Genomic DNA, 18,359 nt, shown 5'->3' on the forward strand with positions numbered 1-18,359 from the left:
CAACTTATTCAATATATTTATAAAGATTAACCATTAATTCATTGACCGGTTTCGTAAGGTTAATGTTTCTGTGTCATCTCTAATCTATGTATTGGATTGTACTTACATCCTTGATAAAATGATGAACAGATAAAATATTAAAGTACTGTTGAAATTCATTTATATCTGTTCCTACTTTTATTACTCTGAGCTCAATTTTTCCAATAAGTTTTCCTTTCATGTTGATTTGTTGCAGATACCAGATACATTTCCTATTCTTGCTGCTGCACATAAAACTCTCTTGGCCAAGTGGCGAGGGTGTCTTACTACAAGAACTCTTCATTCAGAGCTTGTGTACAACTACTCTGGATCAAAGCACGTAACCTTCACTAACAAGTTTCATCTTCAAGAAGAACCTTTGCCTTTTCATTACTTCCTAAATCAATAGTTTTGTAGACCTTAACATTTTCAAGATATCAGAATCTTTGAAAAGATGTGGCATTGACGAGAATACAACATATATTCTTGTAGCTCGCTTTGATGCCACTTCGACTGAGGTGACTATCTCTAAACCTTTTCTTTGTAGTCATTTCTAATTAAATATGGCATATTGACAAGCACAATGCATTTCTATGTTCTGTTTTCATATTGTCAAGTATATTTTCATTAAATCAATAAATTATGTACTAATACAAATTAATTTTGGGAGACATGGTTGATCTGAAATGGAGCACAAGAATTATGAATAGATGCAAATAAATCCATGAACACTTAGACCATGGATTTACACCTGAAAAGTCCAACAAACACCATCGAAATCATTCTGCCATACCTCTTAGATATGCTAAGCTACCTTAGTGTAACATGTTAGAATTCGAGTGGATTGCTATGAAAAAAATTAGTGAGAGTTGAAACATTGTTGTTACAAAAGTAGACAAGGAGAATGCTGCAGTGGTTATGTCCAAGGTTGACTAGGAGGCAATGATGTAGACCATTTGATAAACAATGAAAATTTCAAAAGATTGGACAACTTCTTATGTCCATGTTCATTAAGAAAGTGCGAAAAGCTATAAATCAAGTTGTTTGAGGACAGGGTGAAGAAATATCTTAACCCAAATAAGACATCACCTCAAGAATTTCTGGTGCCTAATTGATTCACAAAGAGGGGGTCCCATTAAGACCAATTATGGGTACATTGTTTTTCTTGATTATTGTTGGAAGTACATTAAGTTTAGCATTAAATTAGAATAAATAAATATAATGTGAGGTAGTAGTTAGTCATTCTCACGAGTGGGTTGGAATGATATGGGAAAATGGAAGGCTTTATAAGCCATTTGGAAAGCAATGTAAAATCATCTGGAGAAAATCAATATTCCATTTTTATATTGATATGCAAACTATGGTTTAATCTAAATTTTCTTTTGATGGCTCTACCATTTTAGCATGGTATCGGAGCATCTTTGAGCTATGTGCCTGTTAAATTATGGCATGATATTTGATAGAAGGCATTGCATCTCCCAACAGGGACATCAGTCTATCTTTCAATAATGATGAAGTGATTCTGAGAAGGGTGAGTGAACCAGCTGCATGTAAGGAGGTCATCAATGTTGTATAAGGAAAAGTAGTATCTCTTAGTATGTGAAAAGCAGATTGCATTGACAGAGGAATGGATTACAGGGAAAGGTACTTGTATCGATTGGTCACCATTGAAAAAAACTCATTATGAATATTAGCAAATTGATTCAAACCATGGTGCATTTATCTACAGTAGTTTGGTAAAGCAGAGTGGTTTTTGCAACTATTTGAAGGTTGCTCTAAATTACTAATCATAAATAATATTGCCTTTTCTCTTGTTTATGTTGTTGGGCATGATTGGTTATTATTTGACAGTGCCTTGTTGGAAAAATAATACGCATGGTGAATGAAGCACAAAATTCTGTTGGAAGTCCATTAATATATCATTTAATGGAATACTTTTGTAGGCTAAAAATGCATTGTTGAAATGCATGTTGCAAAGGTAGTTACATAATTGTGGTTTACTTTGAAGAATAGATAGAAGCAAAGTGAATAGGAAACATGGGAAAATTCAATTCTGCATTGAGTATGCAGATGCTTCTTTGCACCTTTTGTTGTGCCTCTTACACTGTAAACTGTATGCAATGAAAAAAGGAAGTTTGAAATCCTTATCATCAGAATATGTGAAGCAAAACTGAGGTATCTTTTGAGAAATGTGCTGCAAAGTAATTAATTTTCTAGTGTGCTATTGATCTAGTGATTTGACATTGGTAGGTTTATATGGTGGTTGCATAGACAAGTCTAATGTTTAGTGGTGTTGGTATTCACAGCATTGTTTTAAGGTATTCAAATATGTGATTGGAAGTTCAAAATGGTACCTTTCTTTTTTAACGAGAGTGGCATTTTTAGACAATGGTACATGTGAGTATTCAAAAGACAGAGGAAGTGAGGTAGAGACAATGTTTACCACACTGTAAAAAGGTGTATTTTTACTTGAATCAAACACCTTCAATTTTTTATAATGTTTAACTAAAAATTATATTGTCAAATGATTGTGCTCTCGGGGCTATGTACACCACCCTTGAGAAAGCTTTTGATAATGCAATGTATGGTAGTTAGAGTGTAAATGGGTCTTATTGGAGGTTGCACATCTATCATCTTGAGCTAGCTTCTCTCTTAGGTACGATTCATTAAATGAGAAGCATCTTTTCTATTTGTGTTCCTTAAAGGACCAAGGGGGACTAATCTTTTCTTGTGGGTGCTATTTGATGTATCTACATTGGCTGATGTTTTGTGCAATGGATGACAGATTGTTTTCACAACACCAGAGAAGGGATTTGACACATGTTTTCACAACACCAGAGAAGGGATTTGACACATTTAGAGGAGTTGTGGACTCTCGAAGGAGAGTTGTTCTCTCATGTGCAACATTGGGGAGGACTTTGATACACTTGGAGGAGACGTGGATAGAGGAAAGTTGTTCTCTCATTGTATAGGAGGATGGGTGTAATGTCCCCTTCTCACTAACACTCAGATTTAATGGACGTTGGCCTATAATTGGACCCTCATAGGCCAAGGTGTTGAGGAGAGGGTCGTGTGGGCAATTCTTACTGTTGTTACAATCTTCTTGCAGCCACAAACTTCTGGCAGCTACAGATTTCCTGCAGCCACGGACTTTCCGTAGCCTATGATCTTTGCACTTTATATTAATTATATTTTTTAAGTGCAATTAATTATTATTATAAGAAGGGGTGAATCTTCTAGAAAGTGAAATATATGAAGTATGGGAACCTAAAGATTGAAAGTCGGAAGCGCTTAGCTGCCCTATCTAAGCAGTCTGGTTCACAGCCCACAGCGAACAGTGCGGAGCACTTTGAGCAGACAAGATCTGTCTTTTACACTTCTTGACAGCTTTGTGCTTTGGATAGATTAACCATTAAGGGAGGGTATTATGATAATAGATAAGCTTCTATTATAGTTAATTGTTATCTGTTTGTAATCTATTGTAAATATTAGAATGTCTCTTATATTTAATTAGCTGTAGTTATTTGTTAGCTTTCTTTAGCTTTATTTTAGCTAGAATAGAATATTTCTATTTTTTATGATCATTTCCTAAGGAAACATCGCTTTATTCTTTTGTATATATAGACCTCTCGGCCTCTATTAATAACAAGCAAATATTTTACCAATTACTTTGTAAATAAATCAATAATCAGAATTAATCAAAATCATATATCAAATGAAACATTGGAATCTACATAAATAGGCCTCTTGGATGCATGATTCAAGGGGATGACATGACTAGAGGGCATGAGTTTAACAAACAGTTAGTGGATTAGTTAATAATAAATATAACTGGGAAAAAAATAGTCGAACTGCCAATTAGTGAAATGGTCAACTCAAATTAAGACGCAGGTGTCTTGATTGAACAAATGTGACGCCTAGCTATTGTCAATAAAGGATTGATCAAGCAATGGTGGCACCTGTGCACCTTGATGGAACTCTAAATTGTGGCAAAATTTAGAGTTCCAAATTCCATGCCAAGGGGAGAATCTTCATGTATGACTATGTGTACATCCTCATATTCAAGTGTTCATGAAATGCCAATGCTTTCTGCAATACAAGCAACCTTTACGGAGTTTTGATGACTATATGTTGCAAGTTCTTGAAGATGATTGGTAAAAAGAAAGGTGTGACTCTTTGCTCAATCTGAATCATCTTCCAACCAGTTCTAAAGCAAATGGCGGTATCTCTTCTAGTATAAGTCGAAGTGTCAAAAGTTTATCAGGTCCAAAACTACAAATCTCTCATAGGGCGCGCAAAGTATGCAGATAGTACCTACAACTGAGAAACCTTTTCTTGAAAAGAGGGCTTCAGCTTATGCAGATGTTGCGAGGAATCTTAATGCTCAAAGAGAACGTGGTTTTTCTTTTCAAGGTGATAACAACTTTCAAAACATTCATTGAGGTACTGATGGCAAAGAAAGAAATGAAGTATACAGAACACACCTGAAGTAATGTATTAGATGATGACAGGAGGAGCAATTAAGATTTGCGTAAATTGCAACATTGTCTATTGTATATTGATGTGCTAAATACATTGCTGTAGCATTTATGCTAGCAGAGGTTTATTAGAGAGAAGCCACCAAACATCAGACATAAAGACCAATTGGAGAAATGCTTTAATGGTTATTACTTGTCACATCATCATTGAAAGAATACAAAATTAGGATTCATCAGCAAGAGTACGTACAGTGACTGGAATAAAACAAGAGTAATATGCAAATAGAGATACTAATGTATCAGAAAAATTATGGAGTCAGCATATGTGTTCAACATAACAAGAAATCAAGAATGATGGCACATACATGTATTGCTATCAAGACATCAGAGTTCATAACCTTAATTCAAAAGAACAATATCAAAGTATATGCATAGGATAGCTAATAGGAAAACTGACATGTTTTCTTTTGGAGTGTTATTGGTGGAAATTGTGTGTGGTAGGAAGTCTTTTGATGCTTCAAAATGGAACATTTTAATTTTGGGCAAAACCATTGTTAGAGTTTGGAAACAACAAATCAAAGGTTTGACTTTCAGTATAACACCGTTGAGATTGAGAGGGTGCTTTTCACAGCATCCCTGTGCATAAGGCATTTAGCAATCTAGAGGCCATCCATGAGTGAGGCTCTATAATTGTTGACAGATGGAAAAAAGAAAGTACAAGCAGCATGGACAAACATAAAATAAAGAAAAACGCATAAGGGGGAGCTCGAACTAACCAACATTGAATGAGGTATTGACGACTTAAAAGAAATAAGACAACATCAATAAAAATTAATAACATATGTGAAAGATTCTAGAAGCAACAAAGTCCAAGCCAAACATGTCATCCGTTCACAAGGAGCCATCGTGAATCCACTATATGCAAAGGACAAAGAGCATCATCTTCAATGGTTGCCGGGAATGCATCAATGTATATTTACATATAGAAACACTTAAGGAGTTGGAAGAATTATCATGATGTCGTGAACCAGACTGAAAACACTTAGATGGAGAGTATGTGTGACTTGAAAACTATTCCATGGTGTTCGACTGATGTCTATATCCATTACCATCCATGGGGAATTGACTATGTCTACTCGATGATAAAAGAGTGCTTGCAAATTAAACTATTTGGTTTCGGGACTTAAAACAAAGTTTAGATTATATTATAAACTAAGTTTAAGAGCCCGAACTAATATAATTATCAATCAATTATTATTATGGAGCAGTATGTTGCTTAGAGGCAACCTTTCATCCTTTATAATTATTTTTAAAATTCCATAAACAATTTATGTCAGATTAGTGGATGTGGTCATCTATGGCATTTTAAACTCAATCATTGCAGATATTGTGAAATAATTAATTGTTTCTGAATATGTGTCTAGTTTGTCTCCTCGACCTTAGGAGTTAAAGTTCAATCTGGACTAGTTTGGAATTGCATATATATATTTGATCCGTCGCATCTTGATTATTAAACTGTTTATAGTTTATGTGCATAGAACATTATAAAGTTGTATGTTATAATATTAATTGTAGTTGACTCTATTGGCCGAATAAGCTAAAGCACTAGTCTTTTATCATTGAAGTATTGGATTTATATTTGAAGTTAGAAAATCTATAACTTCCTTCTTACAAGCCTCAAATCCATTTTTAAAACCTTACAAAATTCATTCAATTAAAACATTTAGCATTTAGTTTCATTTTAATTGAGTTCAAGAACTTTGTCAACCAAAGAACTCTCCAAAGCTTAAATTCGCTATAGAAAAGCTCTAGACCAAGTCAGGTTTGAGGAGAAGTCTACCCGCCTAAGTGTAGTGGAGCTTGAAGTGCAGGGGAATCAAGGTGATTCTTGTTTGTTGGTCATAAGTGATTGCATAATCCTATCGGAGAAGTGGCAAGTTCTTGGATTTCCAATCTACGGTTTTGGGAACTAATAGATTTGTGACTCTATTGGGGAGAGTTGCTTGCAACAAGTTTTGTGCTGTTATCTAGAGTTTCAGATTTCGTAAGACTAGAATCATTAAGTAGTTGTATCAGTTTTGTTTGGAAGCGTACTTTGCTGGAAGCAAGAACCCGAAGGATCAACAAATCAATACATTCCTCGAAAGAGGTGGCGACTCTATTCAATAAAGACTTAAGTTGGTAGCTCTGCTGAGGGAGAAAACTCAGAAGGAGATGGTGGATAGTTTTTTCAAATGTATCGATCATTTCAAAGAAAGCCTTTTATTCTAGATGGTATCAGGCCATTGGATTTCAGCAATTTTGATTATGAACCTAGCATGTTATCCCCAAAGCTTTCACAACTTGTACCAAAGTTCCATGGAGAATGGGATGAATTGGCAATTCGGCATTTGGATGTGTTTTATACATTCATAGAGGACTATAAGGTTTGCGTAGAGGATCAGGTGATGAAGCTGTTTGTCAGAACATTGAAGGACAATGTGAGACAGGTGTATGAATCATTACCTACACAATTTATCTCTTCTTGGAAGCAATTTGAACAATGGTTCCTATGTGAATTTCATGATGGTAGTGTGTTGAATGACATGTGTTATGAACCAGATGAAGACCAAAATTGCAACATGGAAGAGGATCTTAACATGTCTCCACTTGATCCCTTTTTCAATTTGGAAAGATTTGCAGGGGAGTCTTCAGCGTATTTGTACATGAGGATGAAAAACACTTATCATGAGATACCATCAGACATCAAGCCTCCATATGTGGAATTTTTAAGGATTTTTTTTTTGAGTTGGGAGTCTCACCAAGTGACCCTGATTTGAAGCTTCTTTTTCAGATATTGGAAGAAGGTGGTATCAAAGAGAAACAAATGCATGAGGATGTTCCTAATTTGAATGGGGAAGAAGTTTTGGGCCTAGTTGAAGAAGAATTCATCCATGATGAGACCTGTGCAATAGTAGATGACAGTGATTGTAAATTGAGGAAGAAAATTCTCTTAGTGTGGAAGAAATTTCAGCATTGTTAGATTTAGAATATTATAAACATGTTGAAAGAAATAGTGCAATTTTTTTCTCAATTCACCATAGTGAGCAAGTTGATGGATCAGTGCATTCTCAAGGGTTGCTGGGTGAAGGAGATAGTAATTCATAGGAATCATATAGTGAAGATGAAATAGAAATGCGTACAATGTATGAACATGAGGAAGTTTCAGGAGATAATGAAGATATTAGTCTTGTTGATGAAACATTTGATGATCTGGATATAAACTCTCATTAAATAAATGAGACATGCACTACTTCATCTTATGAGCAGGAGTTGTGTGATAAGATTGAATCAGCCAAATAGAATGAGGAAAATGTGTTGAAGGGTAGTTCTGAAAATTTTCCAAGTGCCATGTCTGATCAGGTTCTTGGTAAAGGGAAGTAGCATTTCCTGAATGTGAGTTATCTTCAGAACCTTTATGTGAGGAAAAGCGATGTCTTGAGTACTGATGGAACTCTAATTTCTGCAAAGGATTAGAGTCTCCATTTGAGAAATAATATTGGAGATTTATAATGGAAATACAAGCAATTGATGTGTCATAGACTCCAGCAGCAATCAAACAATTTGGACATGTGATATGTACAGAATGGGCTGATAAGTAAAAGGTAACAATAAGGCAGCAATCCTCATGAAAACTTAAGCCGCAGATATGTATGCTTGTGGAGTGCAGAAAAGAAGAACCGGCACAGAAGTTTGAAGACCAGAAATAAAGATAATATACAAATAGCATGTGATTAAAGACCGAGATAAGCATAGATCAATCCATTCAAACTGCACATGATTCATGATACCAGAATATCTTCTCGAGTTCCAATACTGATAGATATGGAGATTCTGCAAATTATATTAATGTTTTAGGATGTATATCCTACAGCCAATGGTGAAGCAAATTAATTGCAGAAGAGTAAAACAACTAAGATACTCAAATCCTTATATGCACAGGCCAATGAGACATCAACGTCCTTGTTGAAGTGTCATGATGATTAAAAACAACAATATATGCTATTGTTATGACACAGAATATATCATGCTGATTTGGTGCTATCAGATCCTGTTATTTGGTGGGGCTATTGCTAGGCATATTTATTTGTTACAAGTCAGGAATAACTGGCATCTGGTCTGGAATGATAGCTGGGACTTCATTGCAGCGCCTAATCCTTTTCTACTCTGCATGGAATACAAATTGGAATGAGCACATTAGTGTTTGAAGACATACAGAAAATCAGAAATGAAATGGCATTCTTATTGAATTCAACGTTAGCATATAACCAAGAGATATAGTGCCTTTGGAACTATTGTGAAATGAAGTTCTAGAGTACTGAACGATCATAAGTTCCAGTATCGATTTGTAATCAGATTCACGCTGAGCCTATTCGGACAAAATGATGGAATGTTTAGATGCAACAGATGCCAGTGTACAGGGAGCAGAGGATGAGATATTCGGAGACATATGTTACGGAGCCAAAGGAAGATGGGAGACGCCAACAGTGAGCATAAAAAATATGAAGAGATGAAACACCAGCCAGTAAAAATTACACGATGCCAAGAGACTTGGTGCTACGACAATAAACCAGTAAATATAGAAAGAGACTCCGCCATCAATAAAGCCATGACATTAGATACCTAGCCCGATGCCGGCAATAAAAAGACGAAAAATTATATGCATGAACATGGATAATAACCCGCCAACACTAAGGAATATAATATATACTTCAATGAGCAAAAGTCACAATGGAATAAATTTAAATGAGTTATTGTCAAAAGTCAAAATAATAAATAAATTACTTTAGTTTGGGGGCTAAAGTTAATTATGAATAGTCGCATCTAATTTGAAAAGTCGCATCCCCATATCATTAAAGTATAAATAGGGAGATACTCAAGAAGCAAGAAGAAAAAAACATTGAAAGACATCCACATTCAGCGAAAAGCATTTTATATCTACTTGTTTGGAGGAATAAGGGCTCAATATGGCTTTGTAATATGAATTCCATTATTTTAATTTTATAATAAAATAAGTGTTTTGTTTATTTTTAAATGGCATGGAGATTTAAACTACAGATGAATCGTCCTTTGTAATTTTTTTTGGAATTTTGTATACAATTTAAATGTCGGTTAAGTGGACATGGTCATTTAACATTTTAAATTCGATCATCATATATATAGTGAAATATATAATTGTTTCCGTATCTCTGTCCAGTTTGTCTCCCTACCAGAGGAGTTAAAGTTCAATTTGGACTAATTTAAGATTGCATAAATATTTGATTTGTTGCATCTTGATTATTTAATTGGTGGTAGTATAAGTGCATAAGAACTTTATGAAGTTGTATGTGAAAATTCACTGAAGTTGACTCTATTGCCCGGATGAGCAGAGGCACTGGTCTTTCTATTATTGAAGTCAAAAAATCTATATATTCCTTCCTACAAGCATCAAATTCATTATTAATAAAACCTTATACAATTCATTCAATTCAAACACCCAGCATTCAGTTTTCATTTTAATTGAGTTCGAGGAACTTGCCAGTCGAAGAACTCCAAAGCTTAAATTCACTTTAAAAAAAACTTTGAACCAAGTGATCAGGTTCGAGGAGAAGGTTTACCCGCCTAGGTGTAGCAGAGCCTGAAGTGCAGGGGAATCTAGGTTGTTCTTGTTCGTTGGCCAGAACTGATTGAGAAGTCCTATTAGAGAAGTGGCAGGCTCTTGGATTTCCAATCTACGGTTTTGGGAACCAACAAGTACGATCATGGATTAGATTGTGTGCGAGGAAATATTAAAAACCTTGATCTAGATGTTTGCATGATTGATCAAATGCATAAAGATCTACTTAGCAAAGACCATGTTGTACTTGATGATTTCTTTAAGGCTAAACAAAAGTTGCATACCAAATATGAGATTGACAAAGAAGAAACAAAAAGGCATACCATGATTAGAAGGAAGAAATTGTTACATGATCAGAAGTTAGAACTATGTGTTCGATAGAGGAAAGAAGTAATGTTCATTTTTGGGGGCCTGGGGCCACCCAATTTCACTGTGCATCATGTTAAGCATGGATGCACAGTTTGCTCCTCTAGAGATAGCTGGGACACTCATTATGCCCACAAGGGGCATATGTCCCCAACGAGAGCCACTGATGGAACTCTAAATTTTGGCAAAATTTAGAGTTCCAAATTCCATGCCAAGTGGAGAATCTTCATTTATGATTGTGTACATCCTCATATTCAAACATTCATGAAATGGCAATGCTTTCTGCAATACAAGCAACCCAACATGAGAATTTGCGGAGTTTTGATGACTATATGTTGCAAGTTCTTGAGTGTGATTGGGGAAAAGAAAGGTGTGGCTTTTTGCTCAATCTGAGTCATCTTCCAACCAGTTCTAAAGAAAATGACGGTATCTCATCTGGTATAAGTCGAAGTGTCAGAAGTTTATCAGGTGCAAAACTTCGCATCTCTCATAGGGCACGTAAAGTATGGAGATAGTGCCTACAACTGAGATACTTATGGGGACACAACCCAAGAACAGAATGGACACAACAGAAAAGGGGAAATTATATTAATTGAGAAAATAAGCTAGTACAAACAGTACAGAGAAAATAAACTTGAAAACATGCCCTAAGGGCTTACAATAGCATAAATCTGGAGATAATTTCTCCTTTCAGTACCTCCTCTCAAACTCCACTCCGAACTGACTTTTACAATGCCAAAAATCTCCTTAAATAGACCCCGGAGGGTTAAGGACTAGGAGTACATTCTAGAAAGTGCTAGTAAGCATCCACCGACCAAATAGAAGGTTCCAGAAGCTGCATTAGAAGTCGGTGCAAATCTAGAAGAATCCAGAAATGGTAATCGAACTTCCGGGAGGCATAACTTTTGAACAGTAGCTCCGATTGACGAACCGTTTACATTTTCGGAAAGCTCTCGAAGTGCTCTATAGCCCTATGGACAAGCTTAACTCGTCCCCCATTTTTCGGCCCTTTTCGAGGTCATTTAATGCCCCTAACCTGACTTTGAAGCATTCTTAGGAGGTCTCCAAAACTCGAAAAACTGCAATAACTTTCAAACCGTGGGGCCTTTTGACCTGATTCTTTTTCTGGAATGCTCTAAATCACAATTACATTCATCTAGCCAATTCACACCTTCTAGGTCATCAAAATGATGGCCAAATTGCATGCTCCTATTTACTTGATGGGGACACAACCCAAGAACAGAATGGACACAACAGAAAAGGGAAATTATATTAACTGAGAAAATAAGCTAGTACAAATAGTACAGAGAAAATAAACTTCAAAACATGCCCTAAGGGCTTACAATAGCATAAATCTGGAGATAATTTCTCCTTTCAGCACCTCCTCTCAAACTCCACTCTGAACTGACTTTTACAATGCCAAAAATCTCCTTAAATAGACCCCGGAGGGTTAAGGACTAGGAGTACATTCTAGAAAGTGCTAGTAAGCATCCACCGACCAAATAGAAGGTTCCAAAAGCTGCATTAGAAGTCAGTGCAAATCTAGAAGAATCCAGAAATGGTAACCGAACTTCCGAGAGGCATAACTTTTGAACCATAGCTCCGATTGACGAACCGTTTACATTTCCGGAAAGCTCTCAAAGTGCTTTATAGCGCTATGGACAAGCTTTGCTCGTCCCCCATTTTTCGGCCCTTTTCGAGGTCATTTAATGCCCCTAACCTGACTTTGAAGCATTCTTAGGAGGTCTCCAAAACTCGAAAAACTGCAATAACTTTCAAACCGTGGGGCCTTTTGACCTGATTCTTTTTCTGGAATGCTCTAAATCACAATTACATTCATCTAGCCAATTCACACCTTCTAGGTCACCAAAATGATGGCCAAATTGCATGCTCCTATTTTTTCGGGATTTTCTAGCACACTGATAGTTGAACTGTGAGAGTTGGAACCTTTATTTGACCCAAATGGGTATCCAAAAATGTAAAGACATGAAACAGAAACTAAGTCTAAGTACATTTTTTTTGGGTGACACAGGATTGCCCTTATACCTCTGGATGCTGCTGCATCAGATACCTTTTCTTGAAAAGAGGGCTTCAGCTTATGCAGATGTTGTAAGGAATCTTAATGCTCAAAGAGAACATGGTTTTTTCTTTCAAGGCGATAACAACTTTCAAAACATTCATTGAGGTACTGATGGCAAAGAGAGCAAGGAAGCATACAGAACATCCCTGAAGTATTATATTAGATGATGACAGGAGGAGCAATTAAGATTTGCATACATTGAAATATTGTCTATTGTGTATTGATGTGTTAAGTACGTTGCTGCAGCATTTATGCTAGCAGAGATTTATTAGAGAGAAGCCACCAAACATCAGACATAAAGACCAATTGGAGAAATGCCTTAATGGTTTCCACTTGTCACATCATCATTGAAAGAATACAAAATTAGGATTCATCAGCAAGAGTGTACATACAGTGACTGGAATAAAACAACAGTAATATGCAAATAGAGATATTAATGTATCAGACAAATCATACAGTCACGCACATGTGTTCAACATAAACAGAAATCAAGAATGATAGAGACTTGCATTGCTATCAAGACATCAGAGTTCATAACCTTAATTCGAAAGAACAATATCAAAGTATATGCATAGGATAACTGACAAGAAAACTGATGTGTTTTCTTTTGGGGTGTTATAGGTGGAAATTGTGTATGGTAGGAAGTCTTTTGATGCTTCAAAACGGAACATTTTAATTTGGTCAAAACCATTGTTAGAGTCTGGAAACAACGTATCAAAGGTTTGACTTTCAATATAATATCGTTGAGATGGAGAGGGTGTTTTTCACAGCATCCCTGTGCATAAGGCATTTAGCAATCTGGGGGCCATCCATGAGCGAGGCTCTACAATTATTGACAGACGGAGAAAAAAGAAAGTAGAGCGAGCATGGACGAGCATAGCATAAATAAAAACGCATAAGGGAGAGCTCGAACTAAACAACATCGAATGAGGTATTGACTGCTTAAAAGAAATAAGACGGCATCAATAAAAATAAATAATGTATGTGAAAGATTCTAGAAGCATCAAAGTCCAAGCCAAACATGTCATCCATTCACAAGGAGCCATCGTGAATCCACTATATGCAAAGGACAAAGAGCATCATCTTCAATGGTTGTCAATAATGCTGAGTATATTTGCATACAAAAACACTTGAGGAGTTGGGAGAATTATCATCATGTTGTTAACTGGTATGAAAACACTTCGATGGAGAGTATGTGCGACTGGAAAACTGGAAAACTATTCCATGGCGTTCGGCTGATATCTATATCCATTACCGTCTACAAGGAATTTAATTATGTTTACTCGATAATAAAAGAGTGCTCACAAATTAAACATTTTGGTTTTGGGGCTTAAAACAAAGTCTAGATTATATTATAAACTAAGTTTAAGAGTCCGCACTAATACAATTATCAGTCAATTATTTATTATGGAGCGGTATGTTGCTTAGAAGCAATCTTTCATCCTTTTGCCCTCTTATAAATAAGAGATTCTCTTACTGAAAAAAACACATAAGACATATTCAATAGGACATATTCGAAAAAACCATTTGAAAGAAGACATTTTTGACATTAACAAGACACATTTGGAAGAGGAGTACAAATGTAATATATTTATTTTGTATGGAGGGATAAGGAGCTTTAATATTACTTTGTAATATAAATTTATTCATTATATTTTTATGATCAATAAAAGCCTTTGTTGCTTTTTGATTATTTAAATGGCATGAAGATTTAAGCTGTAGATGATTTGTCCTTTATAATTATTTTTAAAATTCCATAAACAATTTATGTCAGATAAGTGGACGTGGTCATCTATGGCATTTTAAACTCAATCATTGCAGATATTGTGAAATATTAAATTGTTTCTGAATCTGTGTCTAGTCTGTCTCCCTGACCTTAGGAGTTAAAGCACAATTTGGACTAGTTTAGAATTGCGTATATATATTTGATCCGTTGCGTCTTGATTATTAAATTATTTATAGTTTATGTGCATAGAACATTTTAAAGTTGTATGCTATAATCTTCATCATAGTTGACTCTATTGCCCGAATAAGCTAAAGCACTGGTCTTTTATCATTGAAGTATTGGATTTATATTTGAAGTCAAAAAATCTATAACTTCTTACAAACTTCAAATCCATTGTTAAAACCTTATACAATTCATTCAATTCAAACACTCAGCATTCAGTTTTATTTTAATTGAGTTCAAGGACTTTGTCAACCGAAGAACTCTCCAAAGCTTAAAATCTCTATAGAAAAGCTCTGAACCATTGATCAGGTTCGAGGAGAAGGTCTACCCAACTAGGTGTAGTGGAGCCTTAAGTGCAGGGGAATCGAGGTGATTCTCGATTGTTGGCCAAAACTGTTTACGGAATCCTATCGGAGAAGTGGCAACTGGCAAGCTCTTGGATTTCCAATGTATGGTTTTGGGAACTAACACACCTTATGTCAAGGTGACATGTCATTACTGGCTACCTAGGTGAGGACAATTAAATATTTCTAATATGCTGAGAAGACTTATTAATCAATGGCAATATACAGTTAGAATAAACACTATCTTTTGTGAAATAAATATTACATTAACATGCATAGTTCATTTCCCTCCAAAGTTATATTAACTTTGAATCTACTAATATTCCACCCTTATTTTTAAGTTGTTGTGCAAGTAAGGATTTCTTCTAATGCAAACAAGAGTCGTAGTTAAATTTGGTGTTTGTTAAACATGATCTTTGCAAATGATGACATGAATTGTTTAAAGAAATCATAAAGTGTTCTTGAGCAGTGTGGCCTGTTCATCCAATATTATATTACTTAAATTGAACATAGCTCAGCGCTATTTTTAGGGATCTTCAGATCATATATGCTTTGAAACCTAAGGTTGATGACTCTACCTGCCTGTTTTATCCATTTGCTTGTGTTGTGCAAGGTCCTGTAGGTGGCCATGAAGATGAGGCATTTTCTATTGTACTTTATCCTCAACTAATATTTTGAATATTCTTGTCGAACCTTCAAATCTCATCGCCCAGATTACCAGTTTAAGCTTATTAATACGTTCTTATGGAATGCATAGTGTCTTCTAAAAATATCTACTGTTAATGTTCTGGTTATCAATTATGAAAGCTGAAAACTGGATTTTTTTGAATTTTATATGATCCTGCAATCCACTGTTATTGATGGTCCTTAGCAGCCCCGTTTTGAAAATAAAGCTATGAATACCAAAACCATTAGGGTAATCTAATAGTCAATTATCTGAATAGTGTGATACAATTAAACACACAATCCACTTAATTGAAGAATACAACTATTCCATATTACAAATATACCTAATGGTCTTGGATATTGTTAAATGCAAAGAAAGCATATGCAGGAATCATTTGGTGGGATGAGACTTCTTGATGGTCTCATATGATAATTCGTTGACACTACAAACATATTGTTAGTAATGAAACATGGGATGAGGGAGTGACGGTTATGGAAGCAGTGACATCACTATGAGGAGATTGACTATGCTGTTTACAAAAGGCTTATTTGAACCTTTCAAGGGTTTAGTAAAAGAATTTGGCCATCTATCCTAATGCTATTAAGAAGGCTCTGAACCTGGAGAGAAGCTGACAGTAGGGAGAGGAATCCTGTAAATGGGGGAACATGGTGGATGGTTGACTGCCCTGAAATTGCAATTTATTAACATTTCCAATCATACGGCACTTTTTTTTTTTTGTAATATGCATGTATCATCACACACTTCCATGAATGTCCGTAAGACCTAAGTCACAGGGCTTGCTGAATTTCCGGCTTTAGGTTAAAAATTCGGCAAATCCAAACAAAATAAAAAAAATTCATTACTAGTCGACCAAAATTGATATGGTAACTTCGTTTCTGTTCATTGATGGCTATGACAACGTTTCAAGTTTCAATTGTGACGGCGGTTAGGGCAACATTTTGTCTGTGGTTGGCTGTCTGCAACTCTGCAATCGTTTGTGCTCAGATCGTTTCTGTGGCTGGCTGGCTGGTGGCATATCTCCACTGTCGTCTGTCGTTTTTGTGATGTGCAACTCCCGTCCATCATTTCTCTGCAACTCCCGATCCCCGTTGACTCTGTTCAGAATCCAAATAATCTTCGGCCAACAGCTCTAAAATTTTTATAGTTATTAACTTATATGATTTTTATTTTGTGTTTTTAGGTTTGAGTTACTTTTAATAAGATTTTAATTTTATTTTTTGGTTTGATTAAAACTTATTTTAATTTATGTTATTATTATTTTATTATATTGACAATATTAATATTTAATACAATATTATAAAGTTCTCTGCATGGAACTCATAAACATATAATAAAAACAACATATAGGTACTTATATTTTTTTGAAAATTACAAAAGGCAGATTTAATGTAGATTTTGTTTGACTTGTGGAACCTCATAGTTGTTGAACTCCAACCTTCTGACGTAGTGTAAGACCATGAAGCCCTTAAGACTGATGCAAGTCTTCAAACAACTATACTTGAACAAATAACATTAATAAGATGTCCTTCCAAGCCAAAATATATATGTACAAAATGTGCATGAGATTCATCTTGGCACTAAGACGAGACTTATCTTTTAGCATGGTTTTGGAGATTCTGTACATTCTTCGAACATTTAAGCTCCCAACTTTGTATATGGTGTGGAAATTTGAGCAAATTCACTTCTTTCTGGGTTTGTACGTTTTTGCATAGAGTAGAGTATCTAAGTAGTTCTTATGAATATTTTACCTTGCAACAGTTGGAGGCTACTAGGAGGCTTATTAATGGTACAGAACTAAATTTGTCGGACTTGGCGATCAGAGCTGACAAAGCTCTGATTCAAAAGGTATGTGTTCTACAAACATTCATTCAGAATTATGTATTATCGATGTAATACTGTTTGACAATATTCTGTTTTTTGCAGCATTATAAGATTTCATCTCTTGAACTAGGGGTTTCATCTTTGGCTGATGCCATTGTGTGCCGAATCGCTGTTCGAGATGCCTTGTGAAGTGGATGGAGATGGCAAATTTACGTAATACAAGACGTGGTTAGAAATTTCAGATTATCTTAGCATTTATCATGGTACACAAGTCTGCAGAATTAAAATCTCCTAAAAGTTATACACAGCATTTGTACTTTTAGGTATGCTTTTAATGTTAAGAATCATATGCATTGCAAATCAAAATAGCCTTTTTTTTGAGATTGATCAATTGTTACAACCTATATTATGCTGTTACGTATCAAATGAACTCATTTTTCTGAACAGTTTCTTGTCGTGTTTTCTAGGATAACAGAATGCTTCTGTATTACCTCACAGTTGCTTTCACTAAGCCGTGTTTTATTGATTAAGCACTGTAAATGAAACCTCCCCAAAGGCAGCATGCATATATACCATTTTATGATGGTTTCACACAATATTATTTTTCTTTCCTTCCAGTATTCTGCTAATGAATTGGACTATATATATCACTGAATGTAATTAAACTTCATTTGGCTTCTTAAAATAAAATCTCAAATGAAATGAACTTGTGGGCTTTTCAAAGGGATTATGCTGCTTGCATCAATTTTCCAAGGCCATCTTTCTTTTTGTTTAGATGAAGCTCATTCAAAAAGTTATTTGACATTGTACCCTTCGCTGGGTCAAAGGTTGACAGAGATCAATAGGGTTTTGACCCAAATTTAAGCCCTGCAGGTTGAGAGCCTCATAGCTATGGGAGTGTACCACTGAACTTTCTTAATTACCTTTAAAAATTGTCATTTTAGCAACAATTTAAGTTAGTGTGCCATCCTATAGATAGAG

At 35.4% G+C, this 18,359-nt stretch overlaps 1 protein-coding gene across 3 annotated transcripts in view; it reads left to right on the plus strand.

Annotated features, from left to right (window-relative positions):
- Positions 1-18,084, plus strand: part of LOC149533726 (EKC/KEOPS complex subunit tprkb-like protein) — a 68,347-nt gene extending 50,263 nt beyond the window's left edge. For 2 of the 3 annotated variants that reach the window (XM_089805230.1, XM_089805231.1), the window contains exons 3-6: positions 236-358; positions 453-536; positions 17,316-17,402; positions 17,481-18,084. In XM_089805230.1, coding sequence (XP_089661356.1) covers positions 236-358; positions 453-536; positions 17,316-17,402; positions 17,481-17,567 — 381 coding nt within the window. In that variant the 3' untranslated portion in view covers positions 17,568-18,084. The remainder of the gene's footprint in view (positions 1-235; positions 359-452; positions 537-17,315; positions 17,403-17,480) is intronic. The other variant, XR_016357211.1, reaches the window with a different exon arrangement.
- Positions 18,085-18,359: the final 275 nt, after the last annotated feature.

This window comes from Cupressus sempervirens, chromosome 10, assembly GCF_028749045.1.
Source record: "Cupressus sempervirens isolate cs-2001-9-10 chromosome 10, ASM2874904v1, whole genome shotgun sequence".
Taxonomy (NCBI): Eukaryota; Viridiplantae; Streptophyta; class Pinopsida; order Cupressales; family Cupressaceae; genus Cupressus; species Cupressus sempervirens.